This window comes from Berghia stephanieae, chromosome 10 (genome assembly GCF_034508935.2).
Source record: "Berghia stephanieae isolate SIO BIC M18660-M18661 chromosome 10, UCSD_Bste_1.3, whole genome shotgun sequence".
Lineage (NCBI taxonomy): Eukaryota > Metazoa > Mollusca > Gastropoda > Nudibranchia > Aeolidiidae > Berghia > Berghia stephanieae.
This window is the reverse complement of record NC_088369.1, coordinates 33,617,689-33,641,437: the sequence shown is the minus strand read 5'-3', so window position 1 is coordinate 33,641,437 and position 23,749 is coordinate 33,617,689. Positions and strand designations below refer to the sequence as shown.

General features: G+C 34.7%; 2 protein-coding genes across 4 annotated transcripts in view; both read right to left on the bottom strand.

Annotated features, from left to right (window-relative positions):
• LOC144981017 (dnaJ homolog subfamily C member 3-like) overlaps positions 1 to 23,749 on the bottom strand; it is a 516,589-nt gene that overhangs the window by 384,866 nt on the left and 107,974 nt on the right. The gene's annotated exons all lie outside the window — the stretch shown is intronic.
• LOC144981009 (uncharacterized) overlaps positions 638 to 23,749 on the bottom strand; it is a 96,145-nt gene continuing 73,033 nt past the window's right edge. Inside the window, exons 3-6 of one of the 2 annotated variants that reach the window (XM_078929069.1) lie at positions 15,845 to 15,983; positions 14,337 to 14,449; positions 9,224 to 9,328; positions 638 to 3,254 (exon numbers count right to left, since the gene is read on the bottom strand). In XM_078929069.1, coding sequence (XP_078785195.1) covers positions 1,911 to 3,254; positions 9,224 to 9,328; positions 14,337 to 14,449; positions 15,845 to 15,983 — 1,701 coding nt within the window. In that variant the 3' untranslated portion in view covers positions 638 to 1,910. The remainder of the gene's footprint in view (positions 3,255 to 9,223; positions 9,329 to 14,336; positions 14,450 to 15,844; positions 15,984 to 23,749) is intronic. The other variant, XM_078929070.1, reaches the window with a different exon arrangement.

Sequence of the window (23,749 nt, the reverse complement as noted above, 5' to 3'; positions counted from 1 at the left end):
CCGTAGAATGGTTTTTCATTCGAGAGTTTAGGGCTATTTATTTATAATAAGTATTATAATGTTTAGGTTTGTTTTTGTTTTGTGTTTTGTTTTTGGTTTTGGGTTTGTTTTTGTTTTTTGTTTGTTTGTTTGTTTTTTGTTTTGTTTGTTTTTGTTTTTTTGTTTTTTGTTTTTGTTTTTTGTTTTTTTTTTTTGTTTTTTTTTTTGTTTTTTTTTTTTTGGGGGGGGGGGGGGCGCTATTCCACCATCTTCCTAATCACTGCCCCTGAAATGACCTCAACGTGTCGCAAACTATGTTTGTAATTGCCAGTTATTGGTGAGGGAAACATTTGACTGTCTATCCTACTGTATACGGCAAGGAATCATGTGCGTCCGTCTTGAAAACATTGGGAAGGTAAAAGAAAAAAAGAACGCTCATTGAAGCATTGTTCAAATCGAGTCCACTGTTGATCTGTTTGTATTTGTACTCCTTTCTTGGGTGCTGGTAAGAGCATAATATGAATTCAGGGTTGACATACATCAATATGTGTCATCTTTTTGCCACCCCATCTTTCTCTTTCTTGTCGTATGTTAACTCCATGAAGAAAAATAACATATTTTATTTAGGTTAAAAGCACATGGGGGAAAGAGCGTAAAATCCTTCAATAAATCGTTTTATTTGGTTTGACATTATAGTTAATAACAAGCAACATGATACTTCATAACTCATATCTTTAGACTTTCGTACCTAGAGATGCTGAAAATTGGAAATTATGGCGAGAATATTACGGATTGAACATTATTATACCCCTTCTTATAAATAAATTATAGTAACGCGTAATGAAATCAAGTTAACCAAATAATTTGTGGCATCAACGTGTTAAGCGTTAAATTTCACTTAGGGCCGATGGCAAAGCAATATCATTAATGTCTTTTGTAGCTTTCAGTTTTTCTTTTGTATCGAGAAAAGATACACAAGTATTTACCACAGGAAGGACGGAATGTAGCTTTGACAATGTCAGTTTAAAAACAAATAATTGACGTATCACGTCATGCCTTCGGTCTGTCTTTTGGCAAAAATAGAATGCTATGAGTCATTCAAAGTCAAAATATTACTATTTGAGTAAACAGTCGATTGGATGGAGAAGGAGTCGGTGTAAATGAAATGATATATCTTTCAAGTCCCTATTATAGGAAGTAAATTAAATTTGAAAGACCCAACAGTATAACACTCCATGAGACACTTATTTTATATCAACCAATATAGTCTCTCTCTCTCTCTCTCTCCCTCTCTCCCTCTCTCTCTCTCACACACACACACATACACACACACACACACTCTCTCTCTATCGTTCTCTCTCTCTCTCATTCTCTCTCTCGTTCTCTCTCTCCCCCCCCTCTCTCTCTCTCTCTCTCACTCTCTCTCTCTCCCTCTCTCTCACTCTCTCTCTCGTTCTCTCTTCCCCCTCTCTCTCTCTCTCTCTCTCTCTCTCGCTCTCTCTCTCTCTCTCGTTCTCTCTCTCCCTCTCTCTCTCACTCTCTCTCGTTCTCTCTCTCCCCCCCCCCCTCTCTCTCTCTCCCCCTCTCTCTCGTTCTCTCTCCCCCCTCTCTCTCTCTGACCCACTCTCTCTCACTCGCTCTCTCTCTCTCTCTCTCTCTCTCTCTCTCTCTCTCTCTCTCTCTCTTCAATTACCCAACGCAACATAACAATTCACCAATTCCTTCCCGCCCAGCGATTCCCCTCCACTTCTCTTACTTACTTGCCTCCATACAGATCGAATAATGGAGCGAGAATGGTATATTTATTCAATTCAATTTGTTATCAAGACGAGTCCAATGTGTCGTGTTTGGTAAACACGGACGAAAGCAACATCTATTGACCAATAATATGGTAATAACATTTTTTTCAGACTATTTTGGTCATAATAATATTATTTGATCAACGATGCACTTCCGTTCTGTTTCCACGCAGACTTTGGGTTTTCTACCATGCCCGGTTTGTGATGTTTATTCATGGCTTTCAAATCCCCAAGAACAGATCCCATTGGTCGACCGCGTACATCTGGTTTTAACTGTGTCGTGATTGGACCAATAGGAAATGTTATGTAATTCTTTGAAGCCTCTGGTGGAACTCTGGAGGGTATAACGTGAGGTTTTGATGACCGCATCACAGTACCCCTAGGACTACTAGGACCACCCTTGTTGACTGGCTTCGAAGAGGATTTCAACGGGGGTAAGTTCTTATTTCTCGTGGGTTTCGGTGTGTCAGAGACAATGAGCTCTACGCTGTCATTAGAAACGGCTGACAGTCTTCCATCGGCCATGTCTCGTGGTTGTATAACGGAGAGGGAATCGGGATTGGAAAATGATGCACACGCGAGCCGATTTTCCAATTCTGTGATTTTGTGTTTCAGTTTCGTCATTTCCTCTTCCTGCATTGCCATCATTGATTCTTTCTTTCGAGAATCTGTTTTGAGATCCTGAAGTTGTTTTCTCATTACGTTCATGATAGCGCCTTGCCATGAGCTCAGTCCTTGCGTCATTCGTTTGGACTTGTCTTCTTTTTCTTTCGCCAAACCTTCCAACTTTGCTTTGTTTTCCTCCAGCAGACCGTCGTATTTTTCTATCTGCTTTTTCATTTTGTCCATATTTTCATCCTGTCTAACGGCAAAGTCTTTGTACGCTCTTATCATACTAGGTTCTTGTTCCGCTCCCAAGGACATTCCTCCAGATTTTTGCTTTGCTTCTTCGTTCTTCGGAAAGCCGAAATGAATGAGAATATACTCTTTTTCTTCTATTAGTCTATCGTGTTTGATTTTGATACTGAGTAAATGCTGATACCTTGCTATCAATTTATCCAAGTCGCCCAACACAAAACCAAATTGACTTTTATATAGGGACGAATCTGCTCCACCAGGGCCTTTACCGTTTGTTTTGTTGGTGGACGAATTTGAATTAGAACCTGTGACAGCAGAGTAAATGTCTGTTGGGAAATCTTTTTCATTTGTTGTTAGCTCTGCGTCCATTTTAGTATGTAGAGATCGAAGAAGAGTTTCGAGGTTACTGATTGTGTTTTTGGCTTTTTCGATGGCGCTGTCGTTGGCCGAGTTGTAGCGCATTTGTATTTCCATGTCTTGTTTGTGTTTGGCCTCCATCTCTCGGTGGGCATTGGTCAAGGCTGTGATTTTTGCCTTTAATTCCTGTTTGTTCTCCACAGCATGGTGGATTTCTTTTTCTAAGGCCTGGACGGCGGCAGCTTTGTCTTTGTAATGTTCCTGTAGAATAAAGTAAGAAAACATGGAGGAATTGTATATATTATAGAGTGTACTAATGTAAGTAAATTTTAAAAGTAAATATGTTCATGAAACTTATTTTACCACCGTTTATGTTTATTTATGACAGTATAATCGTAATGTAGCCTTTTTTATTAAAACCATTAGATCAGTAACAGTGGCACAATAAAGGTGACTGTTATGTGCCCTGTTCCAATGTGTTTCAATGCCTGTATCTTTGAGTCAAGTGACGTATATTTAAAGTGCTTTATCAAAGTACATATGTAGGGGGGGGGTCATGGTTTTTGCAATCATCTTCATCCACCGGGTTACTCACCACTCTCAACACCGCTTGATTTTCTTTCAAAACGCATGGCCTACATCGCTAATGTAAGCAGTTAACCTTAAAACGCCTATCAAGTAAAAGTAATAGTCACATGGGTGAAAGTGTTTTGTTATGCTATTCAGGAATTCTCTCATTTTGCCAACAATAATTTTTTATGATTATCCATCAAATTTTGTTTGATTGATTGTATTGTTTCTTGGAATTGGTATTACATTGAGAAACCAATTTCCAATTTACATAATATTCTATATTATGCCTTATTGTCTCTAGACAAAAATGCACTTTTTACTGTCTGCGGAGCCCTCTCCTGGGCGTTAACAAATCCTGCTTACATTAACACATAACTTTTCAGTTTGATCAGAAGACTTTTACTTCCAATTGTGATCATTAAGATCACCCTCAATCGGTCAAAAGACTTAAACCTGACAGTTCAAAGACACCTCATATTGAGACTTTTTGACAAATTGGAATCATCTTAATAGATCGATGTTTGAAGTAAAAGTTACCTGGCCAAAATTATTTTAAAACATATTGTATTTTGTCATCTAATGGCAGAATTGATATTTCTTGGATCCACGGAACTTTCATGGGAAAATCAGACTTTAATCTTGCTCTATAAGAATTTTAGATTTCGAGCTCTAAAATTTAGCTATGCAAAAAGGTGGGTGGTTTCGATTTTGTTCCCGAAGTGCCTCTTACTGCTTACGGTTACTAATCATTTCAGTTTTAAGAAGGTGAATTGAAGGTGTGCGTGTGTGTGTGTGTGTGGGGGGGGGGGGGGGGGGGGGGGGGCTTCTTTTACATTAATCACAGTGGTGCTCTAATTCTAATCTTAAAAATTCTCATTGCAAGGTCGGTGAGAGAAAATTATTTTTAAAATCAGGATCATTGAAGTAAAATATCAGAATGCTAAAATACCAGAATGTTTGAAGCTAATGGACTGGAAGAGGATTGAACACAATTAGATAAAGAATTTTTTCCATTTGATTCAACACCAGATTCAAGTCAGCCTGCATCAGGTCAACCAATTAAGGACAAATGAAAGAATATTTGCTTTGATATTTGCGAGGACGAGAGACGCATGCGCACAACCAACATGACGTTCTCTCTCTTATAACTTTTCCGCCGGTGACGTCACAGACTATGGGTGACGTCCAATCAAGGTACGCTACTCTTCCGCTAATCTCATTCCCTATAGACATTAATTTTCATAAAATGGAATCAATTAGAACAAAAGAAAAGTCTTTCAAATGTCTTAATCTGGTTGATATGTCGCGGTCTGACGAGAATTTGGTGTTGACTAACAATTAAAACAGGGATGCTCAACAATACTCTATCAAAACACCTTATTTCGTTTTGACCAGAAATATTTTACTTCAAATATTATACATGAATTAAGATGATCCTAAAAGTGTCAAAAAATTCTCAATTTGAGTCGTCAGGTACAAAAAAATGTTCTCACTTTTCTCCAACCATGTATAATATAACAAATAGTTACTTTGAGCTCCCCCGTTTTCTGGAAAAAGTCCAATTTCTGAGAGTCTTTGATCGATATTTGAAGGACGAGTATTCTGACCAAAATTATAAAAATGTGTTTTTGTCAGAATACAGCAGAGCTATAATGGATCCGGATTTTTTCCCCGTTTCTGTAGAGTTAAAAGGAAGTTAGCAATTGCTTGCTAGCCTCTTTAAAGGACGCTAGTTAATTACAAATCAGTTTCCACCAGATCTAACATAGCTAACAATTTTCATTGTTGACTGGACAGGAAAGTTAGAACATTATTTTTTTAAAACTTGACTGCACCCGAGATCGAAATCAGTCGGTTAGTTTTTGAGACTCGTGCTCCTTCAAGTTTGATTTTGGAACCAGGTGTAAAGAAATGACTTGTCACTCTCCAAATTCAATACCATTTTTTTACCACTCACTTATCTAAAATTTTGAATTGCGCCGGAGTCTGCTTTCTGGGTATGAATACAAAATGTATTGTTGACGTCACTTGCAGATTTTATACGCCAGCCTTCATCTACAATTATCATTAGTGACCAATCGTCTCCAAACGGTAACATGTCAGAGTGAGTCTGATGCTTAGTTTTGAGTGTTTTAAAACTGGAGTTAAATTAATTATCTATTATTACGGAGAGTGAGTTTTGGTTTTTAAACTTCTTATTATAAAGCCAAAACAAACAAACAAACAAACAAACAAAAGAAAAACAAAATGAAATTTCCTAACTCTGAGTATTTTTAATTTTACTCTCTCCTTGCCAGCCGTTTTTAGAATTTCCCCGAAAATTAACACCCACCCAACACAAAAATAGACGTTTCTTACGCAAACAAAAAAGTAGCAAGTGCATTCTATACAGAATGTTGTTCAGCAAAATGAGCTCTACAACACAGTGTTTAGTATTTATAGCTGTAATCAAAGCATTTCTTTGAATTTTGTGATATAAAAGAAAAATCAGAATGAGAAAATTGTCTGTTGCATCGTACCGAATGTGACGATTTTCCTATAGGTGGTAGGGAAAGGGTTAAACCCTCTCCGTCTAGCTCTTTCCACATGATACCAGATTGGCACGATAGCTTTCATACAAAGTTTATTTATTTGCTTGCTTTGTATTTTTTTTTTATTGACAATAATATGAGCAGTAATATTGAAAGACCTTATAGTTGTGAATAAAATTCCTGTTAGCAAACATAATATTATTAATATAATGCCACACAAATCCCACACGTAAATTAAGATGCAAAAATAGAGGGTTAGACAAACGTTAAAATATAATATAATGGTCTGTTATTAAGCGTTGTTATGCCTCTTCACCAGTTAATTGCCGTACTCTGGAAAGACACGTATTAAAAATTTTTGCCAGAAAACTCGTCCTTCAAAAATCAATCGATTTAAATGACCTCACGAGCTCCCAGGATTGAGAGTTTTTACCAAGAAATCGATCGATATTTGAATGACGAGTTTTCTGGTCAAATTTTTAATACGTGTCTTTCTAGATGACGGGAGTTAACTGGTCAAATAGTGTGATGGCCTGGATATTATCGAGATTTTGTGGATATAAATAGTTAAAATTGCTGATAAACAAAGCACAGCCATAAGAATCTGCTTAATAGCACGCTCATTGCATCAGTGGGGATTTGCCACCTGTCCAACACGTACCCATTGTGGTAACGAACCTGAAACGGCAGAGAATCTAGTTGTGACGAAGATTCCTGATGGGTTTACGACGGTGCACGAGTACGGAATTTGATGATTGGGTCGATCGTCATAACATAGTAGTGTGAGCACCATTAGAAGCCGCTGCCACTTGTTAAATCAGGTGTAATTTAGCATTGATAGTAATGAAGCTTATAAAGATGATAATATCGTAAAGAAAAAGAGAAAAGCTGCACTAACAATAGCCGTGCCACAGGAGGGAAAGTAACATTTATTGAAAAGGCGGTGGTGCTAACAAAGGTGTGAAGAAAAATATCAAAGTAGCAGCCTTTCTTTCCCGTAGCCTTAACCAGATGCAATAAAGGACATATTTCCCATTAATCTACCCGACTGGGCCTATAAATGATAAATCCAAAGAATAAAATCTACATTTTTGAAATTGACACATCCCCACCACCACTAATGAAAATTGACAACGCTGAGCTTGAATTAGAGGTTAATAAATTTATCAAAAGTTGTTGACAAACGAGCCGGCTCAGATACCGACGTGAAAATCATTTGAAAAGCAAATTTTAAAAGAACATCTGAAAAATAGAACAATTTGACAACAAAAACAAATCCTCGCCTATATCAATTCTAACTTATAATCAGTTCTCCTCTGTGGAGCCAAGATCTGTACAACAACAACAACAACAAAACATAAATAAACTCCAGTGCACCACAGACACGTCAGAACATCTTTTTAAATAATTCCATGGCTTAGCATCATCAGTATTGAAAGCATTATGTGAGTCCCTGGCTTATAGGATGCATGTTCAAGGGCTAAGTAAATAAGTAAAATATCTGTACCATTTATTTTTTGGTAAAACAGTATCAATGAGTAAAGAACACACAAACGCGTGAATGTTTATTGTAATCAGATTAAAACTGATATCAACATAATGATAACTGATCATCTCTCAATCTAATTAAACCAACACACACCAAACAGGAGCGTAGTGCTAAATGCAATATTTCCAAACAAAGGGCTCTAAAAATGTTTTGTGATAGGTTAAATAATAATTGACCAATCAATATCCATGGAAAGGTTAAATAGGGTGCAACATGAAATGTTAATATAAGAACCCATGATATTTATTTTCCTCTAACTCTTTCGTGATTGTATTCTATGTTAGAATATTGCAGGGTGAAAACGGAAGATTTTTCACACAAAAAACAGGAATTGTATGTCAGTGATTTGATGCGAGCTGTTTGTTTTTACCTGTAACTGATCCTGTGGTTTTATTAATAGAGAAAAAACTTGATTAAATCCATACAGCATACGATTATTATACATGAAAGATGACATTGATTATAATAATGATGATGATGATGATAATAATAATAATGATGATGATGATGATGATGATGATGATGATGATGATGATGATGATGATGATGATGATGATGATGATGATGATGATAATGGTGATGATGATGATGATAATAAAATTAATAATAAAAACTATGATGATAATAATAAACCACTTCTATATAGTGTCAAATATAAGGTTTAACAGTATTATACCCGAAAGCCATGCATATCATGCAGTAGTTTTAAGAATGCAAAATAATAATAAATAAATGGCATATAATGGCATAAAATGTCAACAATGCCTTAATGTTGGCACAGATTGTGATACAAAAGCCTCACTCTATTGTTATCATTTTACATGGGAAATGTACAATCCAACTGTATCCCCTAAAGAGATAGACGAATATGAGCAGCTATGCACCACTCGAAGCGGGACGAACCCTGGACCTTCCAGTCCGAAGGCGAGTGTCATACCCTTAGACCACATAGCTGCATACATTACAAGTAATATCATTTATTCCTGATATAAATAAATCGGTAAATATAGTAGTAGTAGTAGTAGTAGTAGTAGTAGTAGTAGTAGTAGTAGTAGTAGTAGTAGTAGTAGTAGTAGTAGTAGTAGTAGTAGTAGTAGTAGTAGTAGTAGTAGTAGTAGTAATAGTAGTGATAGTAAGCCTCGCAGTCCAAATGACGCTTGCTGAGAATTGTGTGATTCAGTCATAGTCGATGAATATAAAAATATAAATATATAACCATTCTAAAAAGCTTGCACATTGCTTTCGCATAGTTTATTTGTGACCAACCGTCCCAAAACAGTGATAAGTCCGTGTGAATCCCGCTATTAAAAATCAGTTGAACCTATAGAATATTTGTTCAATTAAGATTGAATAGAATGGTCTTTGTTTCTTAATCAATATTAAAACAATTTAAATTGATTGATTTTGACATTAAATTCAAATGTCTTAATCTAATGTATCCCGAAATAATACCGAATTGACCTGGCGGTATGTCGTCGCATTTGAAATTCCAAACAAAAATAAAACCAAAAAGAAAATAAATAAATAAACGAGCAAAGGAAATTGTGTATAGACATGGATTAATCCAATGAACCAACCTCAAATTCGTATGACTGTTCTATCTGCTTCATCTTGGCTTCCAGTGCTTTGTCTTTTTCACGGTTATCTCTCTTCCACAACAATTTTAATACTTGGTTCTCGATCTAGAATTGATAAGAAATTATGTGTAGAGTATAAGTAAAGGGAAATGTACATGGAAGTAAATGCACTTTTACAATCAGCTGTAGGTTATTTAACGATATTTACACAAAACATTTGATAAAATAATAAATATTTATGTATTACATGCCTAAGAAATCCACCTGTTTGCATGAGCAAAAAAAAATCAGCAAAAAAAAAAAAACAACAAAAAACAACAAAACATGCGCCCTCGCTCACACATACAACACACACACACACACACACACACACACACACACATATATATATATATATATATATATATATATATATATATATATATATATAAACATCATCATAATTAAATTGATAACTAGATAAATGGAACATCATTTTTTAAAATAAACAAAAACATACAAACTCCTTTCCCAACTGTGTTTCCAGAAATGTTTTAAACGTGAGCTTTTAAAAAGCGCAATATCCACTAAACGTGCTCAAAGCGCTTTACAAGGAATCCCTAGCCAACATCAACACTTAACATGTAGGACGAGACATGACGCCCGTTGGGCGATACTACATGTTTGTTTTTTTTCCAACAGAGACAACGCTGTTAACGGTCCAGTTCTCATTTCACATCTGAGTGCGATGAAAAACATGTGAGGAAAGACCTTTTCCAATGACTCAACTATTCGTCGCTCAAAGCGGGACTCGAACATTGGACCTTCCGATCCTAAGGCGAGTGTCAAACCATTCGAGCGCATAGCCGCACGCTGAGGCCTTGCGGGTCAAGTATTCCAGGTTTGTGACCCAAGTAAATTTGCTGAAAGATCGATCCTCACCGAATTGTTTCAGATGTTTCATGTTTCATTTTAAAAACATTTACGACACGAATGGGATAAACATCTTTAGAGATCTGCATCTTCGTGTTAATGTATATCTCTAGGGTGTCTCTGGCTATTAAATATGACCTACCACGCCAAAATGGCATTATGTCGGAATATGATTGTATTTGTTTTGTTTGTATCTTTGTTTTTTTTTTTTTTTCTTTTCTTTTCTTTTCTTTTAAAATTTTTTTTTTCATTGTTGTTTTTTGTTTTGTTTTTGCTTTGTTTTATTTTTTTCGTTATTTGTGGCTTTTTTGTTTTTGTTTTCGTGTTTTTGTGTTGTTTTCTTTTTTTTTCTTTTTTTTTTTTTTAAATCTTTATCGAATCATCTTAATTCTACACACTCAATAAAACACATAGATAAACTTAATCTAATTTGCATAATTCCGACAATAAATTAAATTCAATTTTCAGCATCGATATCTCTCCGATAAAATAGTGTATCGATACGTTGGGCCACAAGTATGGATTTGAAAGTCTAAACACCGACCACAAAACAAGGTTTATCTTTAATCAGTTAACTAATAAGTGAGTCATTAGCAAAGGTTCTTTAATCATAATAACATATTCAGGTGTATAATGAGTACCTGGTCGTTAACAGCTTTGTCTCTGTCGAAAAAAAAATGTAATATCGCCTAACAGGCGTCTTGTCTCGTTCTACATGTTTGACGTTGCTGTTGATCAGGGACCCTTTATAGATAGTATGCAGATGACGTCACTCAGGCATTTGTTATTGTTTTTGCCATCCGCGTTTGTGAGTTGTTCTCACTAGACTGTATTAACCAGACTATAAAAGTTCATGGTTACACAGAGTTTGCGTGTTGGTTCGTTATAGATAGTTCGAAGATGACGTCACTCAGGTCTTTGTTATTGATTTTTGCCATCCGCGTTTATGAGTAATGCTCACTGAACTGCATTAACCCGACTATAAACGTTCATGGATACACATAGTTTTGTGTGTTGGACCGTTATACTTCCGGATGGCAATGTTATGAGCTTCTTAGCCAAGCGCATACTATCTATACTTCCGGATGGCAATGTTGTGAACTCCTTGGCCAAGCGCATTCTATCTATAAAGCGCTTTGAGCACAAATATATTGCGCTATATAAAGGCTCCAGATTAAAACTACCATTCTCTGGAAGACAAGTGTTTTAATAAATTGGCCTGAAAACTCGTCCTTCAAACATCGATCGATTTAAATGACCTTCATCTTGGAAAAAAAAACAATTTTAAACCTGGGACCTCGCGAGGTCGATATTTATTGAAGGACGAGTTTTCTGGCTGAATTTTTAAATACTTGTTTTTCCATAGCAGAGCAGTTAACTGGTTACTGGTTGCTTTTTAAAGACATAATTTTTATAGGTATAATATTATAGCTCAAAATAGTAGATTCAAGATTCACATGTTTATTTTAGGCCATTGGCCAAAAGTCATAACATCTCTCTGAACAAATTATTCTAACAATTATAACAATAAAGGGACAACATTCTTTTTGCTGTCGCCAACAAAATACCTAAATTCATATTGTATATTATTCTCTCTGCATATGTGACCTGTTGTCCCCAAACAGTATTATGTCGAGATGAACCAGGATATGTCAAAACATTGTTTTACACTAGAAGTAACAAGAAACGTGATATCTGTCACCTGAAGAAATTATCACTCGTCTTCAAACAAAAATAAATCCAAACTACTCACCGAAGTTTCTAATTAATTTTGGACCATAACATCAATGTTAAGAGTTTAAATCACATAGAGATAATACCAATTTGAGGAGATGTGTAACATATGTGAACAACCATCTCAAAACGGTGTTATGTCGGGATGAACCAGCAGATGCAAAATGAATGTATGGACACCAACATGAAACGTGGGGTAAATTCCTATTTGTTTTGATGAGGAATATCTACGATTTCTCGAATTACAAAAGCTTTAAAATCAACAGTATTCCTTATGAAAGAAATTAAGGAGCAGGCACCAGTATAAGATAAAGATCTGAACAAGTGTGTATGAAAGGTGCCAGACAAAGCAAGAAGGAACAATAGAAGAAGAAAAAACCATCCCAAAAAATCGGTCTACTTCGACTGGGGATCGAACCTCAGACCTTCGAATTACCGGTAATCAGAAGGTCTGAGGTTCGATCCCCAGTGTAGGTAGACTGATTTTTTTAGATGTTTTTTTTTTCTTCTATTTTTCTTTTTTATGCTTTGTCTGGCACCTTTCATACACACTTGTTCAGATCTTTATAGTATTCCTTATCATTGTAATTCTAAATTCACATTACGAGGTCCAATTCATCCCGACATAATACCGTTTTGAGACGGTGGGTCTCATATATGATATGATATAATAATATGATGCTGTATTATTTTTGAAATAGTTTTGCTACAACACAATTCAAACCACTTACTATCCAGATCAACAAAATGACGTACAAATCACCACATATAAAATATGAATCCTCTCTACGTTATTAAATCCTGAATCTTTTGATCGAAATATGGAGAACTTTTTAATTTGTAACAGCACTTAATCAGACCCGTGGCCAATAAAATATTTATGACACTACACCAAAAAAAAAATGAAGAGTTGTGTTGTAAAAACAAGACTATTACTAAAGTCGTGTGTCCCGATTTGACGAACACAGATATATTTCAATGACTGACACCGAAAACAAAATGAACCAAATGTTATATGTGACCCTCCGTCTCAAAACGGTATTATGTCGGGATGATTCAGACCCCAAAAAGTGAAGTTAGAGATAGATTGATGAGAAATTGGAACTTAGATGATTTTGCAATGCAAGAAATAGTCTTTATACTCCAGCATAACGTAGAGAAATTAAACCCAAGTTGGATATTTGTGGCTATGAATTCAAGTTCCCTAACCGAGTGGATCCCGACATAATACCGATTCGATACGGTGGGTCACATATTATTTAATGGACCAGCTATAGGATTATCAAATATTATCTATTGTTTTATCAGTTTACCCTTTGCTTTGCTCTTCATGCTTAACAATGCGTTCTCTTTATTCTTCATTATCAACTTACCAAAATTATTTTGAATTGAATGAATAAAACAAAAAGTATTAAATTGTGAATAATCCAATCTGGCTAGTACAGTCATCATAATGTATTAATTCAAAATAATTTACCAGTAATATAGAAGTTTTAAAATATTTTGAGCAATTTATATTTATATTCTTTATCCTCTTCCCCCCTAGATAATATACCTTTAATTGACATTCGTCACCTATGAGTAATAGGAAATGAGTGTAAAAGGTATGTGTGTAAGCATTGGTGTAGGATAAAAATCTGAAACGTTGTGTATGCAACAGTACTAGACAAAGCAGAGAGAAAATTATAAGATAAAATTATTTTTTTTAAATCAGCCTGCCTGGTCTAGAGATTGAACTGATTACCTCCGTGGTGTAATGATAGCACGTCTAACCGGTAATCAGAAGGTTTTAAAGTTCGATCTCTAATCCAGGCAGACTGACTTTTGGGAGGATTTCTGTTCTTTTTTTTTTTTTTTTCTTTCTTGTTTTTGTGTATTTTTTATTGGTGGTATATTTCTTTCTGTGCGTGATACACCCTTTTAGGTTAAATTGTTGTGGTTTCCATATTCGCAGTTTAACTTGAAGCTGTATCTTCAGACAGAGTTCGATTTTTAACAATTTTTTTGTTGGAAGTCATTGTTAGTTCACACTATTACCACATTGATAGCTTTGAAAGAATTGAAATATAATTATTTAAACAATGCTTTAAAATGGTTCCGATGATCGTTCTCAATAATGTTATAACATTTGGTTTGTTTTCACAGCTTAATTATAACAATTTCAAAAGGCTTTCCTTGCCATAAACGAATATACAAGTAAAATACAGGCTATCTTTAAACGTTCATTTACCCGATGCAAAGATCAGCTTCCAATTCGCCAATATCAATATAAGAGATCAAACAGTGTTGTTCTCTTTAAAATTCTTTTATTCAACAGCCAAAATAACGCAAGCCCATTAATCAATCAAACGAATATCAAAACTTACAAGTAAAATGTTTTCTTTTTAAAGAACTGAACAAAAGATAATATCGACATGTTATATAGTAAATAACTTTTAATATAACACAGTATGAATTTAATACCAACCCTTTCGGCCATGAAGGTCTCAATGGCTTTTTTCTCCGTCTCGTTGAAAGCTCTCTGGACAAAGGGGAGCGCCTTGTACATTTCTTTGACGTCGAATAGTTTCTGGTTGTCCTCTGGGGGAATTTATTGACATGCCATTCAATTTATCATTGGACACGGCAATTAATATTTCAATCGGTTTTATTTCATAAATGGGGTATGTTACAATTTTGAAGGTTTATCCGGCTGAGGGATGGAAAAAGCATAACATTATCGTGACATTTGTGCGGCTATGTTTGGTCTAGTACTAAGACACTCGCTTTCGGATCGGAAGGTCCTGGGTTCGGGCGCATAGTTGAGTCCTTGGAAAAGGTTCTTTACTCACATTATCTCACCATACTCAGGTGTAAAATGAGTACCTGGTAATTAACAGCGTTGTCTTTGTCGGAAATAAAATTGCAATATCGCCTAACAGGCGTCATGTCTCGTTCTACGCGTTACGTGTTAATGTTGGTCAGGGACCCTTCGTAAAGCGCTTTGGGAACGCTTAGTGGATATTGCGCTATATAAAAGTTATCTTTTATACTTTGGTCAGTATTATGTGACCCATCAATAAACGTGGTATTTCCAAATTTTAAAGTTGTTTGTTCGTTTGTTTGTTTTTCGCGGGGGAGGGGGGGGGGGAGTGGAAGAATAACATTGTTGTCATCTCTAGTTACATTTACTTAGGTCAATGTTATGTGAACCGTCGAGTAAGAATGTGTTACGCCAGAGTAAGGAGATTAGAGCTTTTATATAGAGCAATATCCACTAAACGTGCTCAAAGCGCTTTACAAGGGGTCCCCGGCTAGCAGCAACACATAGCTCAATATCCACTAAACGTGTATAAAAGGGCTTTACAAAAGGTCCCTGACCAACAACATTGTTAACGCCAGGTACTCATTTTACACCTGAGTACGGTGAAAGAATGTGAGTGAAGAGCCTTTTCCAAGGACTCAACGATGCGCCGACCGAGGCTCGAATCCAGGACCTTCCAATCCAAAAGCGTGTGTCATACCACAAGATCACATAGCCGCTCAAATCTTGTCAAAGACTCTCAAACCAGGGACTTGGTTTTATTTCAAAACGAGAACGCTGGATCCGGTCCGCTACGCCAGGAGTTATTTACATTGCTGAAATGTGGTCTGTGCGGCTATAATCTGGTCTTGTGGTATGGCACTCGCTTTCGGATCGGAAGGTCCTTGGTTCGAGCCTCGCTCGGCGCATAGTTGAGTCCTCGGAAAAGGCTCTTTACTCACATTCTCTAGCCGTACTCAGTTGTAAAATGAGTACCTGGCCATTAACAGCGATGTCTCTGTTGAAAAAAAGGTAAAGTCGCCTAACAGGCGTCATGTCCCGTCCTAAATGTTAAATGTTGCTGTTGGCCAGGGACCCCTTGTAAAGCTCTTTGAGCAATTTAGTGGATATTGCGCTATATAAAAGATAATTTTATTGACATTATTGCCTTCCATAAGGAATATCATACTCACCATCTTCTCTTAAAAAGTCTGAGATGAAGACGTGACCAGATAACATGAGAACATCTAGGAATTTTTGGAAGGCCCCGCTCCCCTTTAGAGGTATGACATCTATCAGGCGATGAATCTGCTCCTCTCTTGTGGGACATGCCTGACATAAAATAAATGAAAAGAGTGGAGCCGGGTATATGATGATGGTTATCAATTAAATCATATTTTATAAAACATAAGAATAATAATTACGGTTTTAAGAGTGAATTGATACACTATGTCTTCATGGACTACTTCTTTAAATGTGAGGCAGTAATATTTTTTTCTTTGTTTGGGGGGGGGGGGGGCTGTTTTGTATTGGTTTGTGTTTTTTTGTGTATGTGTGTGTGTGTGTGTTTTGTGTTTGTGTGAGTGTATGTGTGTGTTTTCGTTTGTTTGTTTGTATTTTTTGTTTGTTTGGGTTCGGTTTGTTTGTTTTGTTTGTTTTTGTTTGTTTTGTTTTTTTGTTTTTGGTTTGTTTGTTTTGTTTTGTTTCTTTGTTGTTGTTGTTTTTTTTTTTGTTTTTTTTTTTTTTGGGGGGGTGGGGGTTGCAATGGTTTATTGTGGTGGTGTTTTTTGTTGGTTTTTTATTTATCTTTTTTTTTTTTGTTATTGTTATTTTTTGAATGTTGTTATTATTGTTTTTTAGATTTTTTGTTTTGTTTTTATTTATTTTGCTCTGTTTGTTTTCTCTTTCTGTTTATGTTTTGATTTGTTTCGTTTTGTTTTGTTTCCAATACCATGCATAATGATTTATCTATTCTTCAAGCTAGGGTCCGAAATGTGCCCAAGGCGTGTTACGAGAGATTCCGAACCAATAATAATAATAATAATAATAATAATAATAATAATACTAATAATAATAATAATAATAATAATAATAATAATAATAATAATAATAATAATAATAATAATAATAAAAATGATAATAATAATAATAATAATAATAATAATAATAATATAATAATAATAATAATAATAATAATAATAATAATAATAATAATGATGATGATGATGATGATAATAATAATAATAATAATAATAATAATAATACTAATAATAATAATAATAATAATAATAATAATAATAATAATGTGTTATTGATCTATAGCGCTAAATGCCGAAGCCTCAATAGCAACGTAATACATTTTTAAAAAGAAAACCAGACAATACTGCTTTACACCACGGTGGACCTCTGAACTAGAATCTCCGTAAGTACGAGGAAAAAGTGTGCCAAAATGCTTTTCCGTCCAAGTGTAATCTTCGGCCTTTTGACCTAACTTAAATGGATTCGTGATTCCAAGACTCTAGACGTCTACCGCTTTCACGACAGATGATAGTATCATGATGAACCCTTTCATTACCAACCAACGAGAGGAAAATCGTCATATTTGCTACGATGCAACAACCAGCATTTTTCTTATTTAGATTTCTTTTGTATATCACAATGTTTGAAGAATATTTTGTTATAGTTATATACAAAATTATGTAAAAAAGTTCTTGTTCCCTTTGAGTTAAGAGTTTTAAAATTCAATTTCATGTTGAGTGACAACGATGTTTTAAGGGATAGGCGGAAAATGGACGGTAAGGAGGGTGTTAAACAAACTTTCAAGACTGCGTTGACCGTTCTCGTTCAATGTTTGACCAAGCAGCCAATGGTATTAGAAGACTACTTATGCTGCATAGTACCTACTGTCGTACTCGAAAAAAACACGCATTCAAAATTTGGCCTGAAAACGTGTCATTCAAATAATAATATAACTCTATTGAAATTATGACCTTCATCTTGGCAAAAACTCTAAAATCTGGGACTTCGCGTTGTCCGAGATTTGAGAGTTTTTGCCAAAATGAGGGTCATTATTAAGGAGCTGTATTTGAAAAATGTTTTCTGGCCAAAATTTGAAATACGTTTATTTTGTGGGTTGGGGAGGGGAGTTCTTTTACAGAGTACAGTAGTTTGTCTACACTGACGAATTGAATTTCATACATTTCATTACATAATTGATCGATAGGTTAGAATGACCTGCTGATATTTAGAGGTTTATGGGATACTCCCGACGTGCGTGTCGAATACTTCAAGGAACTTTTAAAGATTTTTAAAAATAGGTCATTGTAACGGAACTCTCGGATTTTTAAAAATTTGAACAAATTGAGCGATATTCCAATCATTTGATGTTCTATTATGAAGTAAAAGATTTATGGCCAAAATGATTTTTTAAAAGTGTTTTGTCGATGTACGCAGTGTAGATTTACGTATGATATACAGTCATTAAATGGTTAAGAATGTTTACACACTTCAAAGTAATAATATGCACAATCCTTAATATCAGTAAAATGCCATTGCTACTATCGAGGTCTTACAAATGCAGAGATGCCTACTTAAAAATTTTAAAATTCGTTATATTTTTCGGAGATTTAAATTGTCGTCGCTTTATTTAACTCTAAGAAATGATCAATTTGCCATTACGATGATTACATAACACTTTAAAATCCTTAAAATTATGTAGTCTGGCATCATTTTTTTTTCATGTTCAATAAGTTTTAATCATTTGGAGATTCTCATAAAGTTCTAAAATTGGAGCCAAAATTTCGTAATTCTGCGAATTTTTCGTTATTGTGGGCAGGTGTGCAAATGTGACCCACCGCCTCAAACGGTATGATGTTGGGGTGATTTAGATGCTAAAAAAGGAATTTTCTGTTTAAAAAATCTTTAACATTGGTTAATTATAAAAACCAATGGAAATAATTTTGAAAAAGAATTGGTATTTTTAATCATTTTGATTTCAGATTTACTTTTTTTTGTAACTGTTTCACCCCGACATAATACGGGTTTGAGGCGATGGGTCACATATGGACTTTCTCCGACGTGTATTTATTTGCAGGTCTGATAACCCAAATTGTTTTGAGTTCATTGTTGTAATGGAGATAGCGTCTCTCAAACCAACGCAAAATATTGTCCATTTAAAACAATACCAAAACAAGCCCATATCATGATTGCGTTCGGTTATCAGACCTATAATTATATTTTCCCCATATATAAGGCTGATCAGGGAACCTAAATAGTGTGTATCCACTAGAATTAAGCACTCTGGGCTGACTCAAAGGATTGTGTATCGTTTGTGATGCAAGTACAGCGTTTTTTCATGAAATGCAATTCGCTATAATGTATTAAATAAGAACAGCTCAACGAAGGAACAATTTACATTATTCAATTGATTTAAACGATGCATAGATACACATATACGTAATTTCTCTATTCTTGCATTTTGTCTACCTTTATATTCAACAGAATTTGCCCAAACAACTTGCCACTTTTTTTTCTTTCATTGGTGTTGGTGTCCGCCTGGTTCTCACTGAGGCATGGAACTGAATGAACTTCTAGCAATTTTGTAATAAGGCCACAAATCAGTTTAGCCCCAGGTTTGGTAGTCTTTGGGAAGATGAGGGTAATTTTAATTGATCGATTTTTGAAGGACGAGTTTCCTGGCCAAAATTTTAAAACGTGTTCGTTTTTGTTTTTGTTTTTGTTTTTTTTGTTTTTTTTTTTGTTTTTTTGTTTTTGTTTTGTTTTTTTTTTTTTTTTCTTTGCTTTTTTTTCTTTGTTTTTTTTTTGTTTGTTTTGTTTTGTTTGTTTGTTTGTTTTTTCAGAGTAGGTATAGCATTTGTACCAAATATGTGACAATGCACCCGATATAAAATTATTTATTTGTCTAACTTTTATCAGTAGCTATATATTTTGTTGATTTTTATTTTAATAATAGTTTTTTGGAGGATGGGGTAGGCTGGTGTTTCGGTCTTTTGTTAAACCTCTACAGGCGAGATTCGACTTATCCTCAAACCTTACATCTTAACTCCTGGCTTCCATTGAAGTTCGAGTCATATCGCTAATACCTACTTCTCTTGCTTAATACAATTAGGTCTGCGTCGATAACAAGGATTCAAATTGAAGAATTAATAAATTTGACATAAAGGTAACCCCGCTGTAAAAGGATTAACTGAGTAAACGTTTTCGTGTTATCCTGGGCGTCAATATGCTTTTATCCATGATCATAAATAACACACAATAAAGCGAAAAGTCTCACTTGTCCGGGTGTGACGTGGGATTAGAGTTGTAAAGATATGATAAGATTTAAAACAGGGAAAATACCCCTAGCTTACCTATGTGACAACAGGTGGATAAAATTACGAGTGGTCTTTATATTGTTATATATATATATATATATATATATATATATATATATATATATATATATATATATAGATAGATAGATAGATAGATAGATAGATAGATAGATAGATAGATAGATAGATAGATAGATAGATAGATAGATAGATGGATATATAGATAGATAGATAGATAAATAGATAGATAGATAGATAGATAGATAGATAGATAGATAGATAGATAGATAGATAGATAGATAGATAGATAGATAGATAGATAGACAAATACGTGGAAATATAGACCGATCTATTAAGAGATAGATTTATTGATTGATTGATTGATTGATTGGTTATGCTGGTTTATTGGTCTGTAAATAAGTTGTTACTGTACAAATGTGACCTCGAAACAGCATTATAATATAGGAAAGTTTTGTGATTTCCTAAAGAAATCAAAATGATAAAATTGTTGCATCTTTACGAGTATAACGATTTTCCTATGGTTGGGGAAAGTTTTGTGATTTCCTAAAGAAATCAGAATGATAAAATTGTTAGTTGCATCGTTACGAGTGTAGTGATTTTCCTATGGTTGGTAAGGAGAAGGTTTAACCAAAGGCGTCACTTATAAGATATCCTAAAATATTATGGGTAATGTAAATGGTGCCGCTCGAAGCTGGAAGAAATAAAAAACAATGTGAAATTAAATGTAAGCTTCAATTTAATGTACGAAAACAGATAAGATGGATGTCTCTTAACAGCGCTACCACCACATTATCTTATAGTGTTTCATTCATCCTGTTTTGTCGATAAAGGGGAAACCCGAAACGTCCATCTTATCTGTTTTTGTATATTAAATTGAAGCTTCGATTCAATTTCATATTGTTAAATATCTATTTAAAATATTATGGCGAACATGACGTTAAAACCATTAAAAATTTAATCAGAGCGTCCTTGTTATTATCTTATACGTTAGTTTTAAAAAAATTGAGCTTTATATAGCGCATTATCCACTAAATGTGCTCAAAGCGCTTTACATGAGGTCCCTGGTCAACAGCAACATTTAACATTTAGGACGGGACATGACGCCTGTTAGGCGATATTACAATTTTTCGGACAAAGACAACGCTGTTTAACGGCCAGGTACTCATTTTACACCTGAGTACGGTGAGAGAATGTGAGTACAAGGCCTTTACCAAGGACTCAACTATGCGCCGAGCGCGAGGCTCGAACCCAGGACCTTCCGATCCGAAAGCGAGTGTCATACCACTAGACCACATAGCCGCACAGTTTCTGCAACTGAGGGCATAGTGACAATTTAATGACATACATATTTCAAGTTTCGCTCCCATTATTCATGAGACAAACAGACAGGCAAAGCTGTGAGATATGGTTACTCAATTTTATGACTAACTACGTGAATGAAATCCTGTGGCTATCAATAAATAGACCAATAAAATTTCTGAAATCAATGTAAGAAAAAAATAATCTATTTATTCATTCAAAATCGAAATCGATAACGTTGTCAGATCGATAATTACTTACTATAATATAATATTTTAACTTCTATGCTGCCGTACCCTAAATAAAAACACTTATTGAAATATTTTGGCCAGAAAACTCATCCTTCGTGTGGTATTGTGGTATGACACTCGTTTTCGGATCGGAAGGTCCTGGGTTCGAGCCTCGCTCGGTGCATAGTTGAGTCCTTGGAAAAGGCTTTTTACTCACATTCTCTCACCATACTCAGGTGTAAAACGAGTTCCTGGTCGTTAACAGTGTTGTCTTTGTTGGAAAAAAAATTGTATTATCACCTAACAGGCGTCATGTTTCGTTCTAACATGTTAATGTGTTGCTGTTGGTCAGGGAGCCTTTGTAAATCACTTTGAGCACGTTTAGAAGATATTGCGTTAAGTAAAAGCTTAAGATTTTTTTTCAGATATCGATCGAATAAAATGACCCTCATCTTGTCAAAAACTACCCAACCTTTGTCGTTCTAAAGTCCTGGGTTTGAACGTTTATGACAAGATGATGGTCATTTTAATGCGAAGTCACAAGTCTGCGAGTTTTCGACAAGATTAGGGTCATTTATTTTGAAAGACGAGTTTTCTGGCCCAAATCTTTTTTAAACGTGTATTTTAAGAATATGGAAGTCTAGTGATTATAGTATTATATAATATTATGGTTTTTAAAATCTCAAAATTATCCTTCAGGGTTGAGAGATCATACGTTGCAAGATAGATAGGTAGATAGAGAGACATAGATAGATAGATAGATAGATAGATATTATTTAAAATATTTACCACAATGTTTGGGGCAGTCTACATCAATCTTGATTGATGTAGACTGCCCCAAACATTGTGGTAAATATTTTAAATAATAATTCGCTCCATTACTACATGTCGAGCACTTTTCGTACCATATTTGTATCAAACATGATTCAATAGATAGATAGATAGATAGATAGATAGATAGATAGATAGATAGATAGATAGATAGATAGATAGATAGATAGATAGATAGATAGATAAGTAGATAGATAGATAGATAGATAGATAGATAGATAGATAGATAGATAAGTAGATAGATAGATAGATAGATAGATAGATAGATAGATAGATAGATAAGTAGATAGATAGATAGATAGATAGATAGATAAGTAGATAGATAGATAGATAGATATATAGATAGATAGATAGATAGATAGATAGATAGATAGATAAGTAGATAGATAGATAGATAGATAGATAGATAGATAGATAGATAGATAGATAGATAGATAGATAGATAGATAAGTAGATAGACAGATAGATAGATAGATAGATAGATAATAGATAGATAGATAGATAGATAGATAGATAGATAGATAGATAGATAGATTAATTGATAGATAGATAGATAGATAGATTGATAGATTGATAGATAGATAGATAGATAGATAGATAGATAGATAGATAGATTGATAGATTGATAGATAGATAGATAGATAGATAGATAGATAATAGATAGTAGATAGATAGATAGATAGATAGATAGATAGATAGATAGATAGATAGATAGATAGTTAGATAGATAGATAGATAGATAGATAGATAGATAGATAGATAGATAGATAGATAGATAGATAGATAGATAGATAGATAGATAGATAAGTAGATAGATAGATAGATAGATTATCATAAACTCTTGAGTGAATAACTCGAATGAGAAGGGGGGGGGGGGGAGAGTTGATCGTCTGACAGTGAATGAACTCAGTTGAAGTCTGAAGACAATACGACATTATCTATTAAAGTAACAAAATGTGACAGCTGTTCATGATGGGGTAAATTATTTTGGGATGAAGCCAGCCATTTAAATAATCCCAAGAATAACATTGGTCGTTTTGTTCTTTTGGGTATTTGCGATCATGAATGTACGAGTATATATGGGATAGCCAGAGGACCTTATACTACATATTGAATCGATAGGTCTTAGTGAAGTCACAGACCTCTCAAAAGATTTCGTCACAATACACGTCGACTACCACCAAAAGAAAAAGGGCAGTGAGATGATGATGATGATGACGAGGAAGAGGAGTAGGAGGAGGAGGAAGAAGAAGAAGAGGAGGAGGAGAAAAGGAAGAAGAAGAAGAAAAAGAAGAAGAAGAAGAAGAAGAAGAAGAAGAAGAAGAAGAAGAAGAAGAAGAAGAAGAAGAAGAAGAAGAAGAAGAAGAAGGATTGTCCAATTATT